We start from the raw sequence: 22,600 nt of genomic DNA, 5'->3' as shown, positions 1-22,600 counted from the left end.
AACATCTATAAGATTAAATTCAACCTCAAAGGGTTGGTCGGAAGCTAGTAAAAGTTTTGAACCTCCAATTTTAATTGAAATTTTCCCACTGACGTATTTGCTTTGACACACCGTTATATTCAAGAGCCAAAAGTACATTGTTGACTTATGTAGTATCGGGTCTACATAGAAAAGGCGTCTACACCAATGTGTGCTAGGATACCTACTATATTTAAAAGTAAAATGCCAATTGGCCAAAAAGATAACGTGCAACAACTAAAAAATAATCAAACATAATGATCATTTTGGCATATAAGCCTCTGATTTTAACAATGGAATGATACATTGGAAGCAAGCATATGCATTAATTTGGCCAAATTAAAAGTACATGGACTACAATGGTAATGTGAGTAAAAAATATGAACTATTTGAGCTTTATATAGTTTTTTTCTTGCATTCTTGCATCATATTAGAGTCATCAAAACTTCTCTTGATACCACATCTGACATGTGACACTAGAATATTTATTTATCAAAACACATTAATTTTATGACTAAAATGCAAGAGTACATCAAACACATTTACAAAACAACTATAAAATAAAAGTAACACGCACGCAAGAGCAAAATTAACATGGGCAAAAGTCACACTAACAACAAGAAAGCCGAAATCATATAAATTAAGCATGGTCCCTGACGAAGTTCACATAAGTGAAAACAACATAAACCCTAAAAAAATGAAACCACCACTGGCTGAAAGAGTGTCGCCAATAACCAGCCTATGAAACGGATCTTGAAAAAAAAACTTGATCTCCAGCAACTCAAACAATAAGGTCCTTTTGTGACGATGTTAACCAAAACCAAATGAGAAAAAGCACCAAGATCCTTCATAAGCAGTTAGAACTAGATTTGGCAAATAGATAAAATTTAGAGGCATGATTTTGATGGATGACTGGATTGAAATAAGTGGTGCCGATATGATCATATGAACTAATCTGAGCTATACATATCACACGTTGAAAGAAAAATTAATGTTTGTTTTCTATGTGATTTTCTTGTCATCAAAACTAGAAGCAAATCCCGAATCACGGGGTTATGTCCATTTTAGTTAAGTCCTAAATCATAAATATGCATTTTCTGCGCAGGACGTTTTGTCCTTAGTTATGTCCATTTTAGTTACTCGAGAAAATCTCACTTCATTTAGGATATCTGATCGGTCTCCTTTATAACTTCAATTTAGGCTTGAGGTTAAAAATTATCAACTTTGTATCGTATTAAGATTTATATAGATTTTTGTTGAGTAAAAAGTGAAAGACTTTCACAGATTTAGTAAATTTTTATTAACTATTATAAATTCCATAAAATTTCGTAGACTTTTAATGACATACTTTTGTTGAGTTACATGATAGACTTTTGCATAATTCTAGAGCGTTCGAAGCTAGAATTTTTAAAATTTTATGGATTGTAATGGACTTTTTAATTACCAATTTATTAATAAGCATTATTTGTTTTTTTTATTTTATTTTAAGTTTTCATTATTGAGATGGTGACTAGGACTATGACAAAGTGCCCTTATGAGGTGGTAGTGGCAGCAGTAGCGGCAAGAATGGTGGTGGAAGTGTCAAGTGGCAATTGTGGTGTTAGGGTGGTAGAGGAGCAAGGATGGGGGCGGTGGTGATGGTGTGGTGATGCCGGTGGTATATGGTGATGTAGGTGGTGGTCATGATGCTCATGACAATGACGTTGGTGGAGCTAATGGTGACAATGGTCGGGGTGGGGGAGTAGACGATCATGGTAAGGTAGTAGTGGCGACATGGTGTTGAAAATGGTGATAATGATAGTTGTTCCATTATAGTAGGTGGTGGAGTATATCATCAGAGAATTAAGAAAAATGAAATTCATCAAAATCTTAGAGGAAAGGCTTGACTTGCTATGACAAAAAAATTTCTATAAAAATCACTAAAAGTCCATTAAAATCCATGAATTTTTAAAATCCTTTAAAATAAGTGATTTTTTTGTTTTAACAAATGTTAATATTTACACTAAGGGGGTGGGGGAGTGGACTACGCCTCACAATGGACTAGCCATAGTAATGTTCAAATTCGCCTTTAGTGAGAATTGAACCTAAGACTTCTTACTTATAAGTAAAGAGGAATATCTTTGGATCATAGTACTAAGTGGCAAAATAAGTGAAATTTTGAATACACTAGATTCTTTATAGACTCACAAAAAGTCATAAGTGAATACCTCAAGATTTCCATAGACTTTTTAGAAGTCATAAAAAGTCTTTAATCAATGTAGGGAGACTTTTGTTGACTCCTTAAAAGTCTGTATTGAATACACTTAAATTTAAAAATCATCCAAAGTCTATCAAACTTCATGTACAATACATCCCGATAAATCCTAAATGGGATCAAAATTAGATACTAAAAACCTAATAAATTAATTTGTTGTTAGAAATTTAAAGACCAAGCGCTAGGATACAATTCTACACCCTAAGACAATCATTCTTCTTGTCAAAATGTAAGAAAATTGAGTAGAATTAAGATTTACTCAAAATTACCATCACATTTAAATATCAAAATTATTAGTATATATTCAAGTAACTTTAAAACCTTTTTATCATGAGCCACTTAATAATACGGTTTAGTTGTATTATTTTTCACTTGTAAGTGAGAGGTTTAAGTTCGATTCTCGCCAAATGCGAATTCGAACCACATTAATATGGCTAGCCCAGTGTGAGACTTAGTCCACTCCCACACTCCTTTAGGGCGCGTTTGTTTGGCCGGCTTAAGTTTCACTGGACTAGACTACTTAGCTAGAATCAATAGTCCTGTGTTTGGTGTAAATTGGGATTGTGTTTAATGGGATTAAGTCGGACTCGTGCCGACTAAATCCTTCGCTAGGTGGGCTTAGCAAGAGCCACCAAAAACGAGGGGATTCGTAGTCCCGTTTCTGTTCTTCGCTTCACCTCATGTTGCTTTGCTTCGCCCTAGGCTTGAGCGATAACTTGCCTTCTGTTTCTCTAACTCTCTCTCTCTCCTCCTCCATCTTCTCCATCTCAGAAGATCTCCAAGTCTGCAACATTGGGTTTGGGGAAACGAATCCAAGAAATCCAAGCCACCAAGCCATTGCCGTCTCTCACTTCCCCAACTCGTCACCGGTCAGCTCGCCAGGCATCGCTGCAAGCCGATTCTGCCGCTCCATAGACTTGCGGCTCCGATTGAATCCACGGACTTGGAAAGCTCTCTCCAGTTGGAATCTTGCACCAAACAAAAACCTGAAAAACCAAGCTCGATTCTTCGTTTTGCTAAAAAAAATTTGGCAATTAATTGGAAAAAAGAGGGAAGGGAAGGAAAGCATGGGACGGAGAGAACGAGGGAGATAAAGAGGGAGAAAAAGATGGAGGCTTCCAGAGAGAGGGAGAGTTTTATTAGAATAAAAAAGATAGAATTAATTAATATAATATTATTAGATATGAATTAAAAAAATATAATATTGTAGTTTGTTATTATCCTTCTTTTTAGTCCGACACTACTCCAAACGCTTCATTAAGTCAGTCCAGCTTAGTCCCTGAAGTTAAAAAAAAAAACCCTTTTTATCATGATTATCAGTTTTTTAGAAAATTAGAGCAATAGTCCTTGAAGTTTGGTCCAATTAGAGTTTTGGTCGCTCAACTCAAAAGCTATGAGTATTGGTTCCAACGAAATTAGCTAAAAGGACTATTGCTTTGCCAAGTAAGTGAGAGGTCTTAGGTTCGATTCTTGCCAAAAACAAATTTGAGCCATATTATTACCAGCCTATTGTAAGACTCAACTCACCCCTCTCCCCTTCAGTATAGATAACATCATTTGTTAAAAAAAAAAAAAAAAACAAAAAAAACAAAAAAGACTATTGCTTCACATTGTTACAAGTTTAAGGACCAATACTCAAGATGTTTTAGTTTAGGGACCAAAACTTCAATTGAGCTAAAGTTAAGAGATCACTTCTCCAATTTTCTCATGATTTTTTATAATGGTTTAGAAGACTACACCAATATATGTGCGGCATCGTTCATGCTTTATATTCGTTTCTCAACCAATGTTCTAAAAAAATGCCTAGCCACCTAGGCACTAGGCGGTGGTGAGCCGATGCGTTTTCTTGCAAATCGGTGGGAAAAATCAGATGGGCTCTAGGCACGGCTAGACGGGGCTAGGCGGTTCTAGGCGGTTTTTTTTTTTTTAATGAAATTAAAAAATAAAATAAAAAAATCCTATCTAAGTCTAAGTGGTTTAAAAGTATGAACTTGTTGTACGTGTGTCATCCTACAATACTCCTCACTATGGTAATATGACATATATGTTTAATGTGTTTTTGAATTTTGAACTTGTTGGATACACTTTTTGCATTTTATCATTCTTTTATTATCTTATCTATGGATTTCATACAAGTATAATTTTTTGCAAGTATCAATATGCACTTATTTACAAGATATACAAGAAATTTACCTAAATTCGCCTAGGCACTAGGTGCCAGCCCACCTCCCGACTAACGCCTAACGTTTTTTAGAACCTTGTTCTCAACTTGTATAAACAAAATTTATACTATGTGTGACATCTCATATCGCCCAGGGGAGTGATCCTTATATGTATATTCTCATCTCTACCTAGCACGAGGCCTTTTGGGAGCTCGCTGGCTTCGGGTTCCATTGGAACTCCGAAGTTAAGCGAGTAGCGCACGAGAGCACTCCCAGGATGGGTGACCCATCGAGAAGTTCTCGTGTAAGTTCCCAAAAAAAAACCGTGAGGGCGTGGTCGGGGCCCAAAACGGACAATATCGTGCTACGGTGGTGGAGCGAGCCCGGGAAGTGGTGCCGCCCGGGCCGGGATGTGACACTATGTGCGTGCCATGCATCTTATTAGCCACGTACAATATTTTTCTCTCTCTTTTTTTTTTTTTTTTTCGGTTGGCAGCACTCCATATTCAAGCGTACTGTAACTAATTGTAGTGTTTGGGGAAGAAATAGAAAGAAAGGAAGTGAAAATTACACTTTGGGTAAATTATTGTGGTGAAACCCTTGTATGACGGCGTGGGTTAAAATCCCGTCAATTACTAATTTAATATCTAATATAACAAAATATATCGTTTGACAAAAAAAATTATTGTGATAAAATTCCCTACTTTCTCTCCAAAAGGTGTCACGTACGGCGAGACCCGACCACACATGATGTTTCAATTTTGAAATTTATGAATTGGGAAAAGTTGAACTACTTTCAAGCACTCCCTCCTCTGGAATTGTTATGATTAAGATATAAGGAGGGTAACTTTACTTGTGTGTGTGTGTGTGTGTGTGTGTGTGTGTGTGTGTGTGTGTGTGTGTGTGTGTGAAAGTTGGTAATCTTTTTCATTTGGTTGATTGATAGATCATGATCTTTTTCACTTCAATTATGCATCTTTTCAACTTTGGTTTAAATTTGGAATGATGAGAGGGATATACAACTTTCATAAAAATTGAATATTTTGGTGCAAAGTGGAGACACGTCTAGAAATGAAAATCATAGGATTTTGTACGCTTTTATAAAAGTAGTTAAATTTTTTATTTAGAAATCAAATGTTACTAGTATTTATTACTACGGTTTAGTATTATTCATCTTCATTTATAAGCAAGATATCTTATGTTCAATTCTCACTAAAGGTGAGTTCGAATCAAATTATTGTGGCTAACTTATTGTGAGACTTAACTCACTCCACACTCCTAATGTATATAATATCGTGTATATTAAAAAACCAAAAGAAATCAAATCTCGTTTCAAAATGTGTTGTGGTAAATAAATCCAAAATGATTAGGCATGGGTTGTGAGAGATTTAAGGGACTTTTTGAGAGGGAGATTGTTATTAGTATTACTGGTGAAACTTAATTAGGCATCATGGTGGCCCATGCTAGTGAATAAGCCTTTGCTCATTAGCAACGATGGCTCTTGCTTCACTCACTCGTATCATCACATCTCAGCCCATAAGATATGAGGGTAGGATTCTTACCCTTCCGAATTTCCTTTTCTTCCCTCCGCTCCTCTCCTCTCTCATTTTTTATTTTTCTTTTTCTTTATAAAAAAGTCAACATAAAATATTAACGTGATTTATAATGACCGTTCAATAGGAGGAGACTTAAGAGGAAGAAGGGAAAAGAATCTACTCCAAGCTAGGGAAATGTCAAAGGCAGAAACAGTAAGGCAAAGTCGAAAAGGCATCTCTCACTCTATAAATCTGCCCCACAATTTTAGCCTAATCTCATAAAGATGCCGAACTTTTGGCATCCCATCAAAAGGTGGCACCATTCCCTCACTTGAAAAGTATATGTTAAAGTGACATATCTTTAAACATAAAGCCAATGGCTTAATGATTAGTGTTTTTTTGGTGTCACAAGCCTTATTAAAAATAATTAGATAAAAATACCTTTTAAACAAAAAACTTCAAAAGCAATCTAAAATAATGCATTAAATGTGGCAAGGGTATTTTTGCCATTTTAACAATGTTTTTTTTAATAATTAATTTTTTTTGTACATTTTTTTATTATAATTTTTTTTAATAATTAGTACCTCAGAATAGGCTAGCAATAATGTGATTCAATCAGCTGTTCATTAAAATTTTTTTTTCTATTTTTAAACACGTTCAAAACATCTTAAGAGGCGTGTAATGTCGGTTATAAAAAAAGTCTTTCGCACACGGATAATAATGTAATTAAATTAGTTATCAAATGATTTTTTTTTTTGAACAAACGATATTATCTACACTAAGTAGGAGAGGGGTGAGCTTAGCCTCACAATGGGTTAGCAATAATGTAAATTCAATAGAGACAGATTTTATTATGTGGATGCAGCTGCTTTAATTGGTTTATGAGGGATTTCTTCTAGCATGATCTAAAATTACTCATTTACTTCAAATATTTAACTTTCCTTTTGTCAATTTAACACATATAAATACATTTAAAATGTTTAAGTCGCGCGTAGCACGTCGTGATTTAAAAAATGTCTACTGCACGCGCGTGAGCGTATGAAGGCTAGTACTAGATGAAGACAAATGATTCGTATTTATAGAATAATCACCTTATATACAAGTGATATAGAACATCATCATATTATTATATTCCACATTACAAATATCTTTATTTTTGTTTTTTTTGTTTTTGATTTGCTATGATTTTAAAATATTATGGTGTAATATGAGAAAATTGAGATCTCGTGATCTATTTGAAAAATCATTTAAAAAGTGTAGAGTTAATGATAGGGCTGGAACTTTTTGCCATGTACCGACTTACCGACCAAACCGAACCGGTGGGGCTCCTATTGGTACAGTAGTATTTTGGTATATCTTCAAAATCAGTTGGCATGGAATCGAACCGATCATTAACGGTATGGCTTTGGTTTGTGTTTTGTTATACCGACGGTATACCATACCGACCGATATATATGTTTTTAAATACTTTCAAACTATCTTAGATATTGTTTTGCATGCAAAAGTCATTTAATAGTCTTAGCCTTTAGGGTTTAGAAAATTAAAACCCACATGCAACTCTCAGTTTCTTTCTACTCAGCACTTCCTGATGATCTCCCGTAACGTAGCCTTACTCGTAGTTTTCCTATTTTCATTGACGAATCAACAGCCACCACGCTGGTGACCTGTTCTCCTATAACAGATTACACAACTGATTTGATTTCCATCTTGCTGACATTGTTGTTTCCTTATGAAGCAATGACTTGATTTCCATTCTATATTAGTTTAGTTGCTTTTGCTGTCCTATGATGTAATATCATATGAATGATGCTTACAAGGTTCAAATTAATGTGATTTGATTATAATTAAATCATAATATTTTGTGTATATATGATATCAGTTTCTGCTTGTTACCTTGTGCTTATTGCCTTATTAGAATTGCAAGTATATACAATATTAGTTGCTGCTTGCCTTATGAAACAATGACATTCTATATATGCTTACAAAGTTTGTGAACTATTATATAATTTGTATCATATCAGGTGCTATTGCCGGTTATGCCATTTACCAACTGAACTGACCAACAGTTTCGGCTGAACCAAATTTCGGCAATTGCAAGATAACGGTTGGTTGGCAATAGATGATTTTCGGTAATTGTGTATATATGGTTGGCTGGTGGCACAAGGAATTTGACACAGTTTGCCTACCGAACCCAGCCCTAGTTAACAATCATCATAAAACTTTGTAATCTCATTGATGAATTGTGTTAAAGTGTTACACAGTTTAATTCCCTTGCTTCTCGGCCTAAAGTTAGGGATAATTTTGTCAAATTATATATTACAAAGTTTCATTCATGATTTTTTACAACGCTTTAAGTTCTCAATTTTATTAGAGAAAAGTATTGACGAGCTTAGTCAAGTTATTTAGAGTAGTATTTTTCATCCTTTATATTCAATTTCAAACATCTTTTTATCATTTAGATATATTCAGCATAAATAATCTTATCGTTAAATAACAAGGAGAATTGAATGAGAATCATTTGGCTACAAATCAATTAGCAAGCCCTATAATTCACTAAGACGAAAGGGAGAGTAAACTATTAATAATAAGCAAAAGATTACAAACTTAAGGTCAATATGACTTATTTATAATTGTTGAAAACTGAAATAGAAAGGAACAAAGTTACCCAAAAAATGTAGAAGTCTTGAATGGTGAATGATTATTGGGATGAGTCGCGGACTAAGTCACTCTCTTTAAGATGTTTCGCGGCTCTGCCCAAAGTGTGCAAGCAGTTCACAAACACCACGTCGTCCCTAGGATAAAACAGCCCAGAACCTTCTTCTTTTGATAAGGTTCATCCTTGCACAATGGAAGAACCTTCAAACTTACACCCTTTCGATATGTTGCGATTAAATCAATATGTAAAACTATTTTTTTTTTCTCTTAGCCTCTTTACATCCGCATAACTTGAATCTGTCTTTTTTTATATATGTTGGTGTGTGTTTATATATATATATATATATATATATATATATATATATATAATAACAAATACGTTGAGATTGCAATCTGGAATGAATCAAAGCAATTGAAATCCAAACCGCAAGGAATCATGGCAATTGAAATCAAAATGGATAAAAAAAAACACAACGGGACAAAACATAAATCAATTCAAACTGAAAAATAAAACAAAACGGTTCAATTGCATGTTTCATATTTAGGGGAGATAACTCCTTAAGCCAAAATTAATTGACTTTTAATATCGGTAATAAAACAAAACATAAATATATTTAAATATTTAAATAAAAACATAACTGCTCTAACAATCCCCCACTTGTTTTTATTTAAAAGATATATCAAGCAACATATCATAAAGCATAAATAAAGGTGTTTCTCAACTTGAACCTGTACATAGGTAAGACTATCAAGGATATTCATTTAGCTAGATATCCCACTAAACATAGAGTATAGACCTTACTAAGAGGAAAAAAAATTTGAACCTAAAAACGCTTCAGGATGTCATGCTTCTTAGGGATGGACATGGAATAATTTTCCAAATTAAAATTAGCAAGACTTCACTCATATCACTTATGACTTGTTATTACCCTTTGAACCTATTTCTTGGGATCTCCAGTTTATAGGTTGGGTTGCTATCACAAATGACTCAATTTTCTACGGGCTTTAGTCTCATCCCTTTCGAGGTTTTCCAAACCTTTTCTCTTGCTAGTCCTTTCGTCAAATGATCAGCAGTTTTCTTCAGACCGTATATGATCCACTCTTACAGCTCCATTAGAGAGATAATCTCTTACAGTGCTGTGCTTACAACGTATTTGTCACATTTTCCCGTTATAATAACGGTTTTACACTTTAGCTATTGCCGTTGTGCTATCACAATGGATCAAAACTGCTGGAATCGGTTTCTCCCATAAAAGGGTATTTGACAGTAGGTTTCTCAACCATCTTGCTTCTTCGCTTGCCGTAGCTAGCGCTATTAATTCTAACTCCATAGTAGACTGTGCCAAGATAGTCTGTTTCTTAGACTTCCATGACACAACCCTACCACCAATACTAAAAATATATCCATTAGTGGCTTTAGAGTAATCTGAAAGAGTATTCCAATCAGCGTCGCTGTAACCTTCTAGGACAGCGGGAAACTTCTCATAGTGTATCTGAAATTCCTCGTTCTTTTAAGGTATCTCATAAGCCTCTCTATAGCATGCCAATGATCCAAACTAGGTCTGCTAGTAAACCTGCATAAAACTCTTACGGCATAAGATATATCAGGCCTAGTGCAATCAGTAGCATAACGAAGGCTACCAATAATACTCGCATAGATTGTTTAACACTGTCACCAGTGTTCTTGAACAATTTTACACTAGGATCATAAGGAGTACATGCTGGTTTACAATCAAAATAATTATACTTTCTTAAAAAAATTTCTATGTAGTGAGATTGATCTAAAGAAAACCTATGTTCGGACCTAGTTATTTTCAAACCAAGATTATACTTTCTTAAAAAAATTTCTATGTAGTGAGATTGATCTAAAGAAAACCTATGTTCGGACCTAGTTATTTTCAAACCAAGTATTACACTAGCTTCACCCAAGCCTTTCATATCAAAATTAGCACATAACAAAGATTTGACATTATTCACAACATGAATATTCGAACCAAAAATAAGCAAATCATCCACATATAGGCATATTATAGTGCATATATTACTTTCAGACTTATAATAGATGCATTTGTCACTTTCATTTATTTTAAAACCATTCGAAGTAACCAAACTATCAAATTTTGCATGCCATTGTTTAGGAGCTTGTTTCAATCCATAAAGTGACTTATCTAACTTGCAAACTTTATTTTCTTGTCCTGGGATAATAAAACCCTCTGGTTGATCCATATATATTTCTTCCTCTACGGTTAAGCCACATCAACATTTTATATTCCTATTGCTTTTTGTCTTATTATTTCTATAAAAAAAAAATCAATATAAAATATTGATGTGGCTTAATCGTGATCGTACAAAGTAGAAAGAGATGAGAAGGGCACCAAACAAGAGGACAGACAATCTGCCTCCAAAGAACACAATGAGATGCACGCGTAGATGCAGAGAGCGGGTGTAGGGCAAGCATTGCTTTCAGATAGCTTGGTGTGCACCCATTTGCCATTTGATTAGATTTGTCGATTGTCTGGCCCCCAGTGAAAAGCTCAGAGAAACATACAGAAAGAAGGGCAGGGAAGCCCATTGACATCGAGAATATGCACTGCACAAGCACAAACAGGCATAGTGTGGGGCCTTTGCCAATTTGGCAACCGTCCTCTGTTCCATCATGGTTGCTCCCCTTTCATGATTCCAATTCCCTGAGCCCATATTAATCATGGCCACTGACTCAGCTATGACCCTACCCTCACTTTCAATTGCCTGCACACACTCACACACTCACACACTCACACACACACTTAAGCTGAGCAAATCACCCCCCTCTTCTTTTTTCTTCCTATCCCTCCCCCTCCCACTAAGCCTAACAATTCCTGACATAACCCGATAACTCGATACAATACGACACGACATAAAATTATTAGGTATTCAAATCGACACGATAACGAATCGTGTCATTATTGGGTAACCCGATAAGCACTTGTTAAGATAGCGAGTCGGTTCGGATATACACGTGAATAACACGATACACGATAAGCAAAATATTAATTTTATAATTTTATAGTCCTAAAAAAAACTATAATAATTATATATATATATATATATATATATATATTAATTTAACAATTCTATACCTCTAAAAACTATAATAATTATATATATATATATATATATATATTAAATTAAATATTAAAAATTGGTGAACATTAGATCGGCTTAAATATATATATCATTCAATTTCTTAAGTATTATACGTACAAAATAAATAAATTTAAATCTATTTAATAAATATATATATACACACACACCATTGAACTTGATGGGATACAAATTCTACGAAACTAATTTCAACGTTCCAACCGTCAAACTTTTTTGTATATGCTTCGAGATTGCATCAACAAAAAAATCATAAAAAATAAAAATAAAAAATAAAAACATTCAAAGATCAAGTAACTGGATAAAACTTTTCGACAGTTATCAACGAAAAATCACGATTTAACGGTTATTTTAACTTCGATTTTAATGATTTTTTACAGCTACACTCTTTGACCCTATATGAATACAATGAATGAACTCAATCTTCAATTTAAAATATTTACACTAGTGGATACCACAAAATCTTATGTTATACTTAATGAAAGTATGAATAAACTCTTTAAGTGGTAGTGAATCTATTGTTTTAATGGGATACGCATTCTACGAAACTAGTTTCAACGATCCAACCGTCAAACATGTTTGTATATACTTCGAGATCGCATAAGCCAAAAATTACAAAAAAAACAAACATTCAAAGATCAAGTAACGGGACAAAACTTTTCGGCGGTTATAAACGAAAAATCATGATTTAACTGTTATTTTAACTTCGATTTTGATGATTTTTTACAGCTACACTCCTTGAGCCTATATGAATACAATGAATGAATTCGATCTTCAATTTAAAATATTTATACTAGTGAATACCACAAAATCTTATGTTATACTTAATGAAAGTATGAATAAACTCTTAAGTGTTAGTGAATCTATCGTTTTGATGGGATACGCATTCTACGAAACTAATTTCAATGATCCAACCGTCAAACTTGTTTGTATGTGCTTCAAGATAGCATACGCCAAAAATCGCAAAAAACAAACATTCAGAGATCAAGTAACAAGATAAAACTTTTCGATAGTTATCAACGAAAAATCACCATTTAACGGTTATTTTAACTCCGATTTTGATGATTTTTTACAGCTACACTCCTTGACCCTATACGAATACAATGAATGAACTCGATCTTCAATTTAAAATATTTACACTAGTGGATACCACAAAATCTTATGTTATACTTAATGAAAATATAATTAAACTCTAAGTGTTAGTGAATCTATTGTTTTGATGGGATACGCATTCTATGAAACTAATTTCAACGATCCAACCGTCAAACCTATTTGTATATGCTTCAAGATCGCATACACCAAAAAAAAACATTTAGAGATCAAGTAACGGGACAAAACTTTTCGACGGTTATCAATGAAAAATCACTATTTAATGGTTATTTTAACTTCGATTTTGATAATTTTTTTACAGCTACACTCATTGACCCTATATAAATACAATGAATGAATTCAATCTTCAATTTAAAATATTTACACTAGTGGATACCACAAAATCTTGTCATGATGATCGATGAAAATTGAGGATTTTGTAAAAGGAATAACATGCAAATTTTGAGTTCCATTGGCAAGGTTTAAACTTTTGAGAAAGACTTCACAACCTTGAAAACAAAAACTCTTTCATTTTGCATATCCTTGCACATTTAATATTTTGTAATAGACTAGTAGTGTATATATGTTTGTTTATTAGGCTTTTATTTTTTAGTGTAGATATAGTACTTAAACGGCAAATGTGTTTTAATGTTTTGAAGTAATATTTATTTGGCAATGTGTGGTATGTGCAAATTTAAGAAAAATATATATTTTTCTTAACGGATCATAACGGGTCGGGTCACTTTACCCATTAGGTAAAGTGACCCGACCTATTAAGGACCCGTTAAGATAACGGATGTGACACGACATCACCCTTTAAGATAACAGGTGTTGCACGAAAACAACAGACACGACCCGTTTGTCAGGCCTACCTCCCACACAAAAGAAGAGTCATTATATCAATGTATACTATAATTGCATTTTTTCGGTTCGTCTAATGGAAAGCTAGCAAAGGTTTGAAACTCCAAATTCTAGTTCGAACTCTTAGTATCGTTTGTCTCAATGGTCAAAAGTATGCTATTGTCTCATGTGGTATCGAGACAACATATAAAAGCAAATTAGTCTGTCATCAATGTGTAATGAAATATCTCATATATTAGCGTGTGTGTATGTATAATATAAATTGCATTTAAAAAATTAAGGAAAACTAACGAAAATGGCTTGAAAACTTTGAGTTTTAATCAAAATGACAAAAATGTGTTGTAAGTGAATAATACCGGAAGTGACTTTTTAGAGTAAAAATGTAGTTTTTCGTTAAAGTGAATAGTACCAGAAGTGTTTCGTTAAAACTCCCTTTAAATTACTTTAGATTCACCTATTAAATTCTTTGAATTCGTAACAATTTAATCAATGCATGGATGAATCTACTCTTGAATTTCCTAGGAAGGAAAACCGCTAAGATTGATGAATAGCTAGCAAAGAACCAGAGGTCATGATTGTTTTAATTTGGATGAAGTGGACTTTTGAGTCCCTGGAATTCGATCAAAATAATGAAATGCGCTTGCGAATCTGCAATAGCGCAGACTATTATGTCTAATCAAAATTTAACCGGATAATACTACGGTCTAATAATATTTTACTTTACTTTCAAATTAGAGGTATAGATTCAAATTTCATAAATAAATAACGAATTTAATACAAATATTTATTACTCCCATTCTTAATTTATATATAGTTGTATAAAGAGAATAAAAAAAAATAAAAAAAAAAACCGAAAACTCTTTAACGGTTGGAAGTAAGTTTTTTTGTTTTTGGTCTGTCTTGAAAACATAGGCATACCTAGAAGTGAGCGGTAAGGAACCTTTGACCATATAATATAAGTTATACGACTGCATTAACAATTCTATTAAAGAGAGCTTAAATAAAGTCCATCAAGTAATTAAAGAGGTTATATCTATTACAAAAATGAACAGTTGCGATTATAACAATGATCAACTGGTAACCTTTGAAATTGTTGCTCTAAAATCTGTGGAAACCCTCAAAATAAACCATTGAGTGTGTTACTAACAAATAACAAAATGTGGTATGACAAACATTCTAGTTGTTAACTTAAAAAAGATTTCATGAGCATCCGATCTTTACCCAAGCATGCAAATTTTCTGCACTTGATTTGGTTTACATGAAGCCAATTAACAAAATTCAGCTTCTGCTTTCTACATCCCCATTCTCTCAGATTTGAGAACGTTATTTTGATCGGAAAGCAGGGACTTCTCATCATTATCATCCAAGTCAATGACCTCCTCTAATCCATATTCGATGTCAATTTCGCTTTTTTCATTTCCATTCAGTATTTTTGATTCCGAAACATGAACTTCAGAGTATTCTCCTCGTGAAGGGGAACAATTCGTTTCCAGCTGCTGCATTTCGGATTCTGCTAATGCTTGCATTCTAGCCCGGTCTCTGTCTCTGGGGTATGTGCAGTAAAGGAAGGAGTAGATAAAAACGCAGAGTGTCATCGGAATGCCCATTGCTGTGTAGAGTGCCTTGGCAAGTGATGCAGCATTTTCTCTATCTGTTTCAACTTCTACAGAATCTGATGATCCTTTAGGAACTGGCTTAAAACCATAAACGTGCTGCGCCAAAAGTCCTACTATCGGGGGAGCAAATGATGATAGGATGGACTCGAATGATTGATCCAGAGCATATATGCTGGTACGAGACCTCTCAGGGACTATCTCGGCAAATATGGGACTGTGAACCAGCTTGCACATTGAAAGGAGTTCCAAGAAAGTGTAAGTATCTGAACTTTTGTGACCAGTAATTTAGTTTTTGACTGCACGAGGATCACTTGAAAACATGACCATGCAGCATTGGAATGTAACTCTAGTCAATATGACTTATCAACCCTAACTCTTCGGCACTGTTCATGCAAAAAGAGGGTGAAGGATGTGTTTTTTACTTTACAGATCATGCATATATTTCTGTCAATGCAAGAATGTCCATATCTGATAAAGCCTATGAAACTCAAGAGAGTTTTTGAAAATTTAATAGTAAAATTTATCAATAACTCAAAGAGTGTACCTATGAAACTAGTTAAAATACATATTGATGTAAACAAACTAATAAGGCTAACGAAATGAGTTGAGAAGATTTGAATGGAACTCTAAAATGCTGAACAATTGTCACCAACTCAAGAGAGTTAGCAAATTTGAATTTGACATGAAGGACCTCCCCAACCTAATTAAAAAAACAAATTCCAATGGAAGTTTCTAATGAGCAAGACTCGAAGAAAGTTGGATCGACTCCTCTTATAATCTTATTGTTTTGTGAACAAGAACACATCTGAATAAACTGGTCACTAGGATTAGCAACTCCTAGAAATAGAAACCAAATTCAATCTTCAATGCAATTTTACTATTCTCATCCCCACCATGGCATGGGGAAAATGTAAGAAAAGAAAATTCTGTCATGGTAACTCTAAAGCCAAGGAAAAAAGGGACACAGTGGGTCAAGGATACATACTTGTTAGTTGCTGGAGCATTCCAGGAAGTAAACCATCCCATGATGAACAAGACCAGCCCGTGTGAGAATCCTGTTGTTGGGTCATCAGGCAACACCAGTAGCAAAATAGCAGCAAAAGGAATGGCCGAACCGGCACTTATCTGTGAAAGAACTATCCTCCCAGCATTGGGAAAGGGTTTTGCAAGGGTATCCCCCATGATTCCTCCAAAGAGACTTCCAAGTGATCCACCAATAATAAATATGGTCCAAAGAACTGCCGTTTCTTTGTGCGAGAAACCAATAAGTTCTAACCACAAAGGAGCAAATGACAAACCTGACCAGGGGAATGATCCAAAGACACCCTGAGCAATGAGAATTTGAAAAGATGGGATTCTAATAACTGACTTTGCTTCTTTAACCAGATCTTTCATTTGTGATGAAAAAGGCTTATGTGGAATTATATCTTTAGCTCTACCGCTGCTCTCTATGTAGTGCGGATCATTGGCAAAAAGGAGAACCAATATACCGACTATGACACTAATGAGACCAACCAAATGGAATGCAATTCTCCAACCAGGTATGCCCATGAACGAAGTGGACGCTATTAGTACAGAACAAAGACCGCCAATTATGGAGCCAATGTTTCCTGTTAGTTGTAACCATCCAAATGCTGTACCACGGTTGCTCTCATCAGTTGAGTCGGCAACAAGAGACTGAATAGCAGGAGTGACAATGGCAAGTCCAATTCCATTTAAACCTCTTGAAACAGCCACCTAATTGACCAAATCAGACAACTTAGTGTTGAATTGTAATCTTGCAATCCAACAAAACAATAGCTTTCACGTGCTGAAAGTTTTGAGTGATTCAAAACGTTGCAGTTCTGAATTACACCTTACAAACTTATTGGACAGTTTTTTAGCTTATTTAATTGTGATTAGTTTAAGATTCATTATCTCGTATCAAGAGCTATGAGCTTCATGTTGAAACATGAACTGATCTCTTCCCCAAACCTCCCATCTCCATAGGTGCAGCACCCTAGATTAGCTTCATACTTATGAAGAAAGTATACAGAATGAGATTTGGCAGTCATAGGCGAGCAAAAGTAGGATTTTGCTATAAGATAAATAAATGGTAAGACACAGCTGGATTTTCAGACACTATCATAATACATACTGCTGACTTAAAACAGCGAGAGAAGAGAAGAGAAACCAAATAAATCACAACTTCAACATTATGTTTATATTCTCTGATCATCTACAACGGGTGAATTGGCAGTATAAAAAATAAAATAAACTCTCACAAGAACAACACAAAGTCAATTTTATAATCAAACCCTTATCTACTATATTTAACAATCTAAATAATTAGCCTTAAATCTTTACTTTTTGATATCAAAGCTAAGATACAATAACCTTAATTTCTAAACATCTGTCTATTCCTGAAATAAGCATAGTTTTCTTTTTGTATCCTTGACCATTTTTGGTAATGTTAATAAGCACATTTTCAAACTTGGTAAGGCCAATCTACTTTTTCTTCGAAATTTACAGCATTAGCAATGATCTTGCTAATGAACCATACGATTAAAATGATGATGGACTTGAAAACAATCCATGACAGGCTCATCAAACGATTTTCTTCTTCAAGGGCATTGGTGTTCATTCAGATTATTGCTTTCACTTACTTACCTTCAGTGTACTACTTCTGTTTGCTTGTACATCATATTATTTATCCTACGTGATTACTACATCAATGTCCTTGATTTCCTCAAAACTGTTCTAATTGTAAAACAAAATCAAGAAACCTCCTTTGTAAAACAGGATATCCATCACACAGTACGCTCCGGTATGACTTACATTGAACAAGACCTGAAAATCAGCTGCCTTAGATGATTTTCTCCACACTTACACAACGTGGAAACATAGCTGAAGATTGAAATCAACAGTTTCCCTAAAATAATATATGGCAAGACATGCAACAGCATTCCCCATTTCCAATTCAAGCAACAACTCAAAGCAAAACACAGAGCCAATTCAAAACATGGGTTGTCTTAGATCTATGCATACAAACATACTGTCTAATAACGAACCGGCAAAGATGACAAAAGTAACTATTCCATCTCACAATATATTCATATTTGAAGGAAAAAGAACACCCTTTTAGTTCGTCGCTTGTATATAAAAATTTAAAAAATGAAAACAATGAGAGAGAGGGAGAGGGAGACCTGAAGGAAAGTGGAAGAGAAGCCAACAAGGAAGGTGGCAGCAGCCCAAAGAAAGGCGCCAAGAGCAATGACACGGGCTCGGTTGTGACGCATGGCGAGGTAAGCAGCGAGTGGGTAGCAGGAAGATTGAACGATGGATCTAAACAGAGTAAGCGACCCCAACCCAGTCGGGTCGGTGTGGAGAGTGGCCCCAACTTCTTTGTACACCCCTGGCAGCAATGACTCATCGGCTCTCTGCATAATACTTGCCAGATTTACTAACAACAATGTCACCGACTCTGCGTTCATTGTCGCACTTCTGTTCGGTCTGAAAACGGATCACTCTGCTCTGCTCTGCTCAGCTCAGTTCTCCGACCAAACAGAGAAGTGGGACCAAATCGGAGGTTTTATGCTTGAGACAAAGGAGAAGAAGGTTTCGTTGACCAAGAGTAGATTTGGATTGGAAATCAATTACGTCCAATGTGGGACCTAGTATCCAAGATCTTACACGTGTATGGTCGGGGTTAACGATTGAATGTGGTACCAAGTCTACAAGATTCCGCCTGGCAGGCTTTTGATGTGGCCTTAGCATTAAGTGATACGAATATTTTAGAGTATCTCCAAATGAGATGTCAAATATAATATATTAAAATTTGAGATGGCAATTCTAGTCGTTAAATCTGATAATTGTGGATAACTGTCCAAATGGAACGGATTTGGGTATGGAAGTTTGGGTATATTTTGGATATGGGGAAAAACTGTTTATATTATTCAGTTATGGTTTTGGATATGGTTATAGGAGTCTCCAAACCGTATCCGTAACCGAATCCGATCCGAATAGTAAACAATATAATTTATATATAATATAATAGAATAATATTTATATGTGTATGTGTATGTGTGTGTGTATGTGTGTGTATGTATTTGTATATCCATTATTCTCTGAACCATTACCTTGAGAATACAAAAGTTACATTTTGTAGGAAAGTAAAATTTCGAATTAAAATCAATGCGAACTCAATGGTGCTTATGAGATATCAAATACAAGCAAACATCATCAATGTTTTAATTTTTATACTCAACAAGATCCATTTATTGGATCATTTTTTACATCAAATGTTTAATAACGAAATTAATATCTACTAACTTATAATGTCTCAACTGAACAAATATATTTTTTGTATTGACGAAGATGGATATACCTGTTAACCAATGGGGAATCCGTTATCCAGTGGGTATGGTTATGGATTATACCCGATGGTTAATTTGCGGTTATGGATATGGTTAATTTTCGTGGTTATATGGATGGATATAACATTTCCGTTCCCAAACCGAATAGTTTCCATTCCTAGTCAAAATTTTATTTAATGGCTGATGTGGCAAACTGAATACAAGTGCTAAATTCTCTTCTTTTCCAATGAATGTGTCAAATATTATTTTATTATTTTACTAGGCCTAGAGTTACATTAACTATTAAAAATAATAATAAAAAATAATTGTAGTTTTTATTCTATTGGTTGTTAATGGGATCCATGTATTAAAAATTCAATTAGATATATTTGACTCCTTCTTTGTTTGCTGTAAAAAAAAAAGGCAGCTAAAAAGTAAGGAGTCAAATGACTCACATGCCACATCATATATGGCATATCTATTGGAGAACACCTAAATGTCTTTTAATCCTATTTGGCATATTTGACGTCTCATTTGGAGATGGTTTTAGATGTCAGATTTTATTTTCTAAATTGTTAAACCCTTTATTTTTAATATCATACATTTCATTTTTATACTATTAAGATGATCTTTAATTATTGGCTTAAAACTTAGAATTTAGGTTTTAAGCGAGTCCAATCATTCTCCAATGATTGGGCCTAAAATAAGTATTGGATTAAAATCCAAATTGGTTAAAACCCAAAATTTGGGCAAATTTAACCCATAATTTATGCCAAGGTTAAAAGGCTAGCCCACAAAAATTTAGAATTTAAACTAACTCAATTATTCTTCAATGGTTGGATATCTAAAATAAGTTTTGAGTTAAAACCTAAAATTTGGGCAATTTTAAATTTTTACGTACATTAAATCCTATGTTTAAATCTAATGATAAAAATTAAAAAAATTAAAAAATTAAAAAATTAAAAAAAAATCTAACGGCTCAAAATTAAATTCAACTGTTAAAACAATTAAACAAATATTTAAATCAAGATTCATCCAAAAACTCTATAAATTCACGTTTTATGGGGTCAGTTTAGTGAATTTTCAACTTTTCTCAAAATCTGAATATTTTTTAGGTTAAAATGTTCACAAAACTAAATTATGATAATCTACATAAATTTTATTTTGAAAAAAAATTAACAAAACAAAATTAGCTTAAATTCATTCTTTAGTAATTTCGAGATAAAATTTTAACCTCGAGCTATTGGAGCAAAAAAAAAAAAAAAAAACAGTTTCCAAGTTAAAATCTAAATTTTATGAGTTAAATATTTTAGATTTTAACTCAAGAGTTGAAGATGGTCTAAATAATATGAATATGGTTTGCACACATTTTTTTTTTTTCATCTTCTGCCGTTTTTTGTACCACTAAGTGCTAAGAGATATAGTTTTGTGCACAATGATAAGGTGCAATTCATTACCTTTGTTTATGCTTATCCTCAGAAACATTTACAAGCTAATCTCTGGGATCAAATTTTAGCTCATACACCACCAAAGCATCCTTGGTGTTTAATTGGAGACTTCAATAATATTGTGGATTCCATTGAAAAGTTTGTGGGCTGCTCTAATACTACTATCTATATGAATAACTTCATTAATTTTCTAAATAGGGTGACTTGATTTCCCTAATTGCCTCTAGTGTACCTATACTTGGACCAATGGTCATAGTGACAACACTAGGATTTATGAGAGACTTGATCATGGTGTTGCTAATCCTCAGTGGTTGAGGGAGTTCCATGACTTTTCTTTACATAATTTTCCTATCTTAGGATCGGATCATAGTCCCATCTTACTTATGAATAATGTAAACCCTATTAGAAAAGGCTTTATTCCTTCAAGTTTGAAGTTATGTGGTTACGTCATCCTAATTTTAGGAATTTTGTCAAAAGTGCTTGGACTTGTACAAATACTTCAAGGCCACAAGAAAAGTTTGTTGCTTGTGCAGAAACTTTCAAGTGTTTTGCAAAGAAGTGGAACAAAGAGACCCTTGGTAATGTCAAAGATTGTAAAGATAAGCTTTTAACCTCTCTCTGTGATATTCAAAATAAAATTATGAGGGATCAAGATAACTCTATAAGCATGGAGGACGAGGTTAAATTTAGAAGTGAGCTTAACAGAGTTTTACAGGAAGATGAAATTATGTGGGCTAAAAAAGCTAAGGTTAAGTGGCTTCAATTGGGAGATAAAAATACTAAATATTTTCAAATGATGGCTTCTATTCGTAAGAAAATAAATAAAATAAAATCTATTAAAGATAGTAATGGTTTCTGGTGGAATTATGGGGAAGGTCTAGAGCAAGTTTTTGTGCAGGAATTTAAACAACGTTTTTCTTGTGATAGTTCCACTTCTTAGGAAACATTGGCTACAATGGTTGATATCATAACTCCTTGCATTGATCATATGCATAATATGCAACTACTTGAATGTATTTCAGAGATAAGGAAGTTTGGGAAGCGGTGAATAGCATTGGTGCGTTAAAAGCACCCGAATCTGATGGTCATTGTGTTGCTTTTTACCAAGGCTGTTGGGAAGAGGTTAAAAATACTATTATTCCTATGATTAAAGATTTCTTTCAAAATAATTCAAGCCTAAGGTTTATTAATCACATAAATATTGCCTTAATCCCAAAAGTGGATAATCCTGAAACTGTGTCCAATTATGGACCCATTGATCTTTGTAATGTTAGTTATAAAATTATAACAAAAATTATTATTAAAAGGCTTAAGCCTTTGCTTGACCTATGCATTTCTGCTAATCAAGGTGCTTTTACTAAGTGGCGTTCCATTCATGATAATATCTTAATTGCCCATGAGTTGTTTTCCAGCTTCAAGGTAAAGAAATGCAAGACAGGGTCCATGGGTGTTAAATTGGACTTGGAAAAAGCGTATGACCTTTTAAA

At 34.0% G+C, this 22,600-nt stretch overlaps 1 protein-coding gene across 1 annotated transcript; it reads right to left on the bottom strand.

Moving 5' to 3' along the window:
* Window positions 1–14,678: 14,678 nt before the first annotated feature.
* On the bottom strand, window positions 14,679–18,952 carry LOC137721566 (uncharacterized). The gene is made up of 3 exons (XM_068460661.2): window positions 18,517–18,952; window positions 16,317–17,068; window positions 14,679–15,545 (listed from the first exon to the last, which is right to left on the bottom strand). Exons 1-3 carry the CDS (start codon window positions 18,802–18,804, stop codon window positions 15,008–15,010), a joined length of 1,578 nt encoding a protein of 525 aa, XP_068316762.2. The 5' UTR covers window positions 18,805–18,952; the 3' UTR covers window positions 14,679–15,007.
* Window positions 18,953–22,600: the final 3,648 nt, after the last annotated feature.

Source organism: Pyrus communis, chromosome 1 (assembly GCF_041283825.1).
Source record: "Pyrus communis isolate YQ-2024b chromosome 1, ASM4128382v1, whole genome shotgun sequence".
Lineage (NCBI taxonomy): Eukaryota > Viridiplantae > Streptophyta > Magnoliopsida > Rosales > Rosaceae > Pyrus > Pyrus communis.
This window is presented reverse-complemented; position numbering and strand designations above follow the sequence as displayed.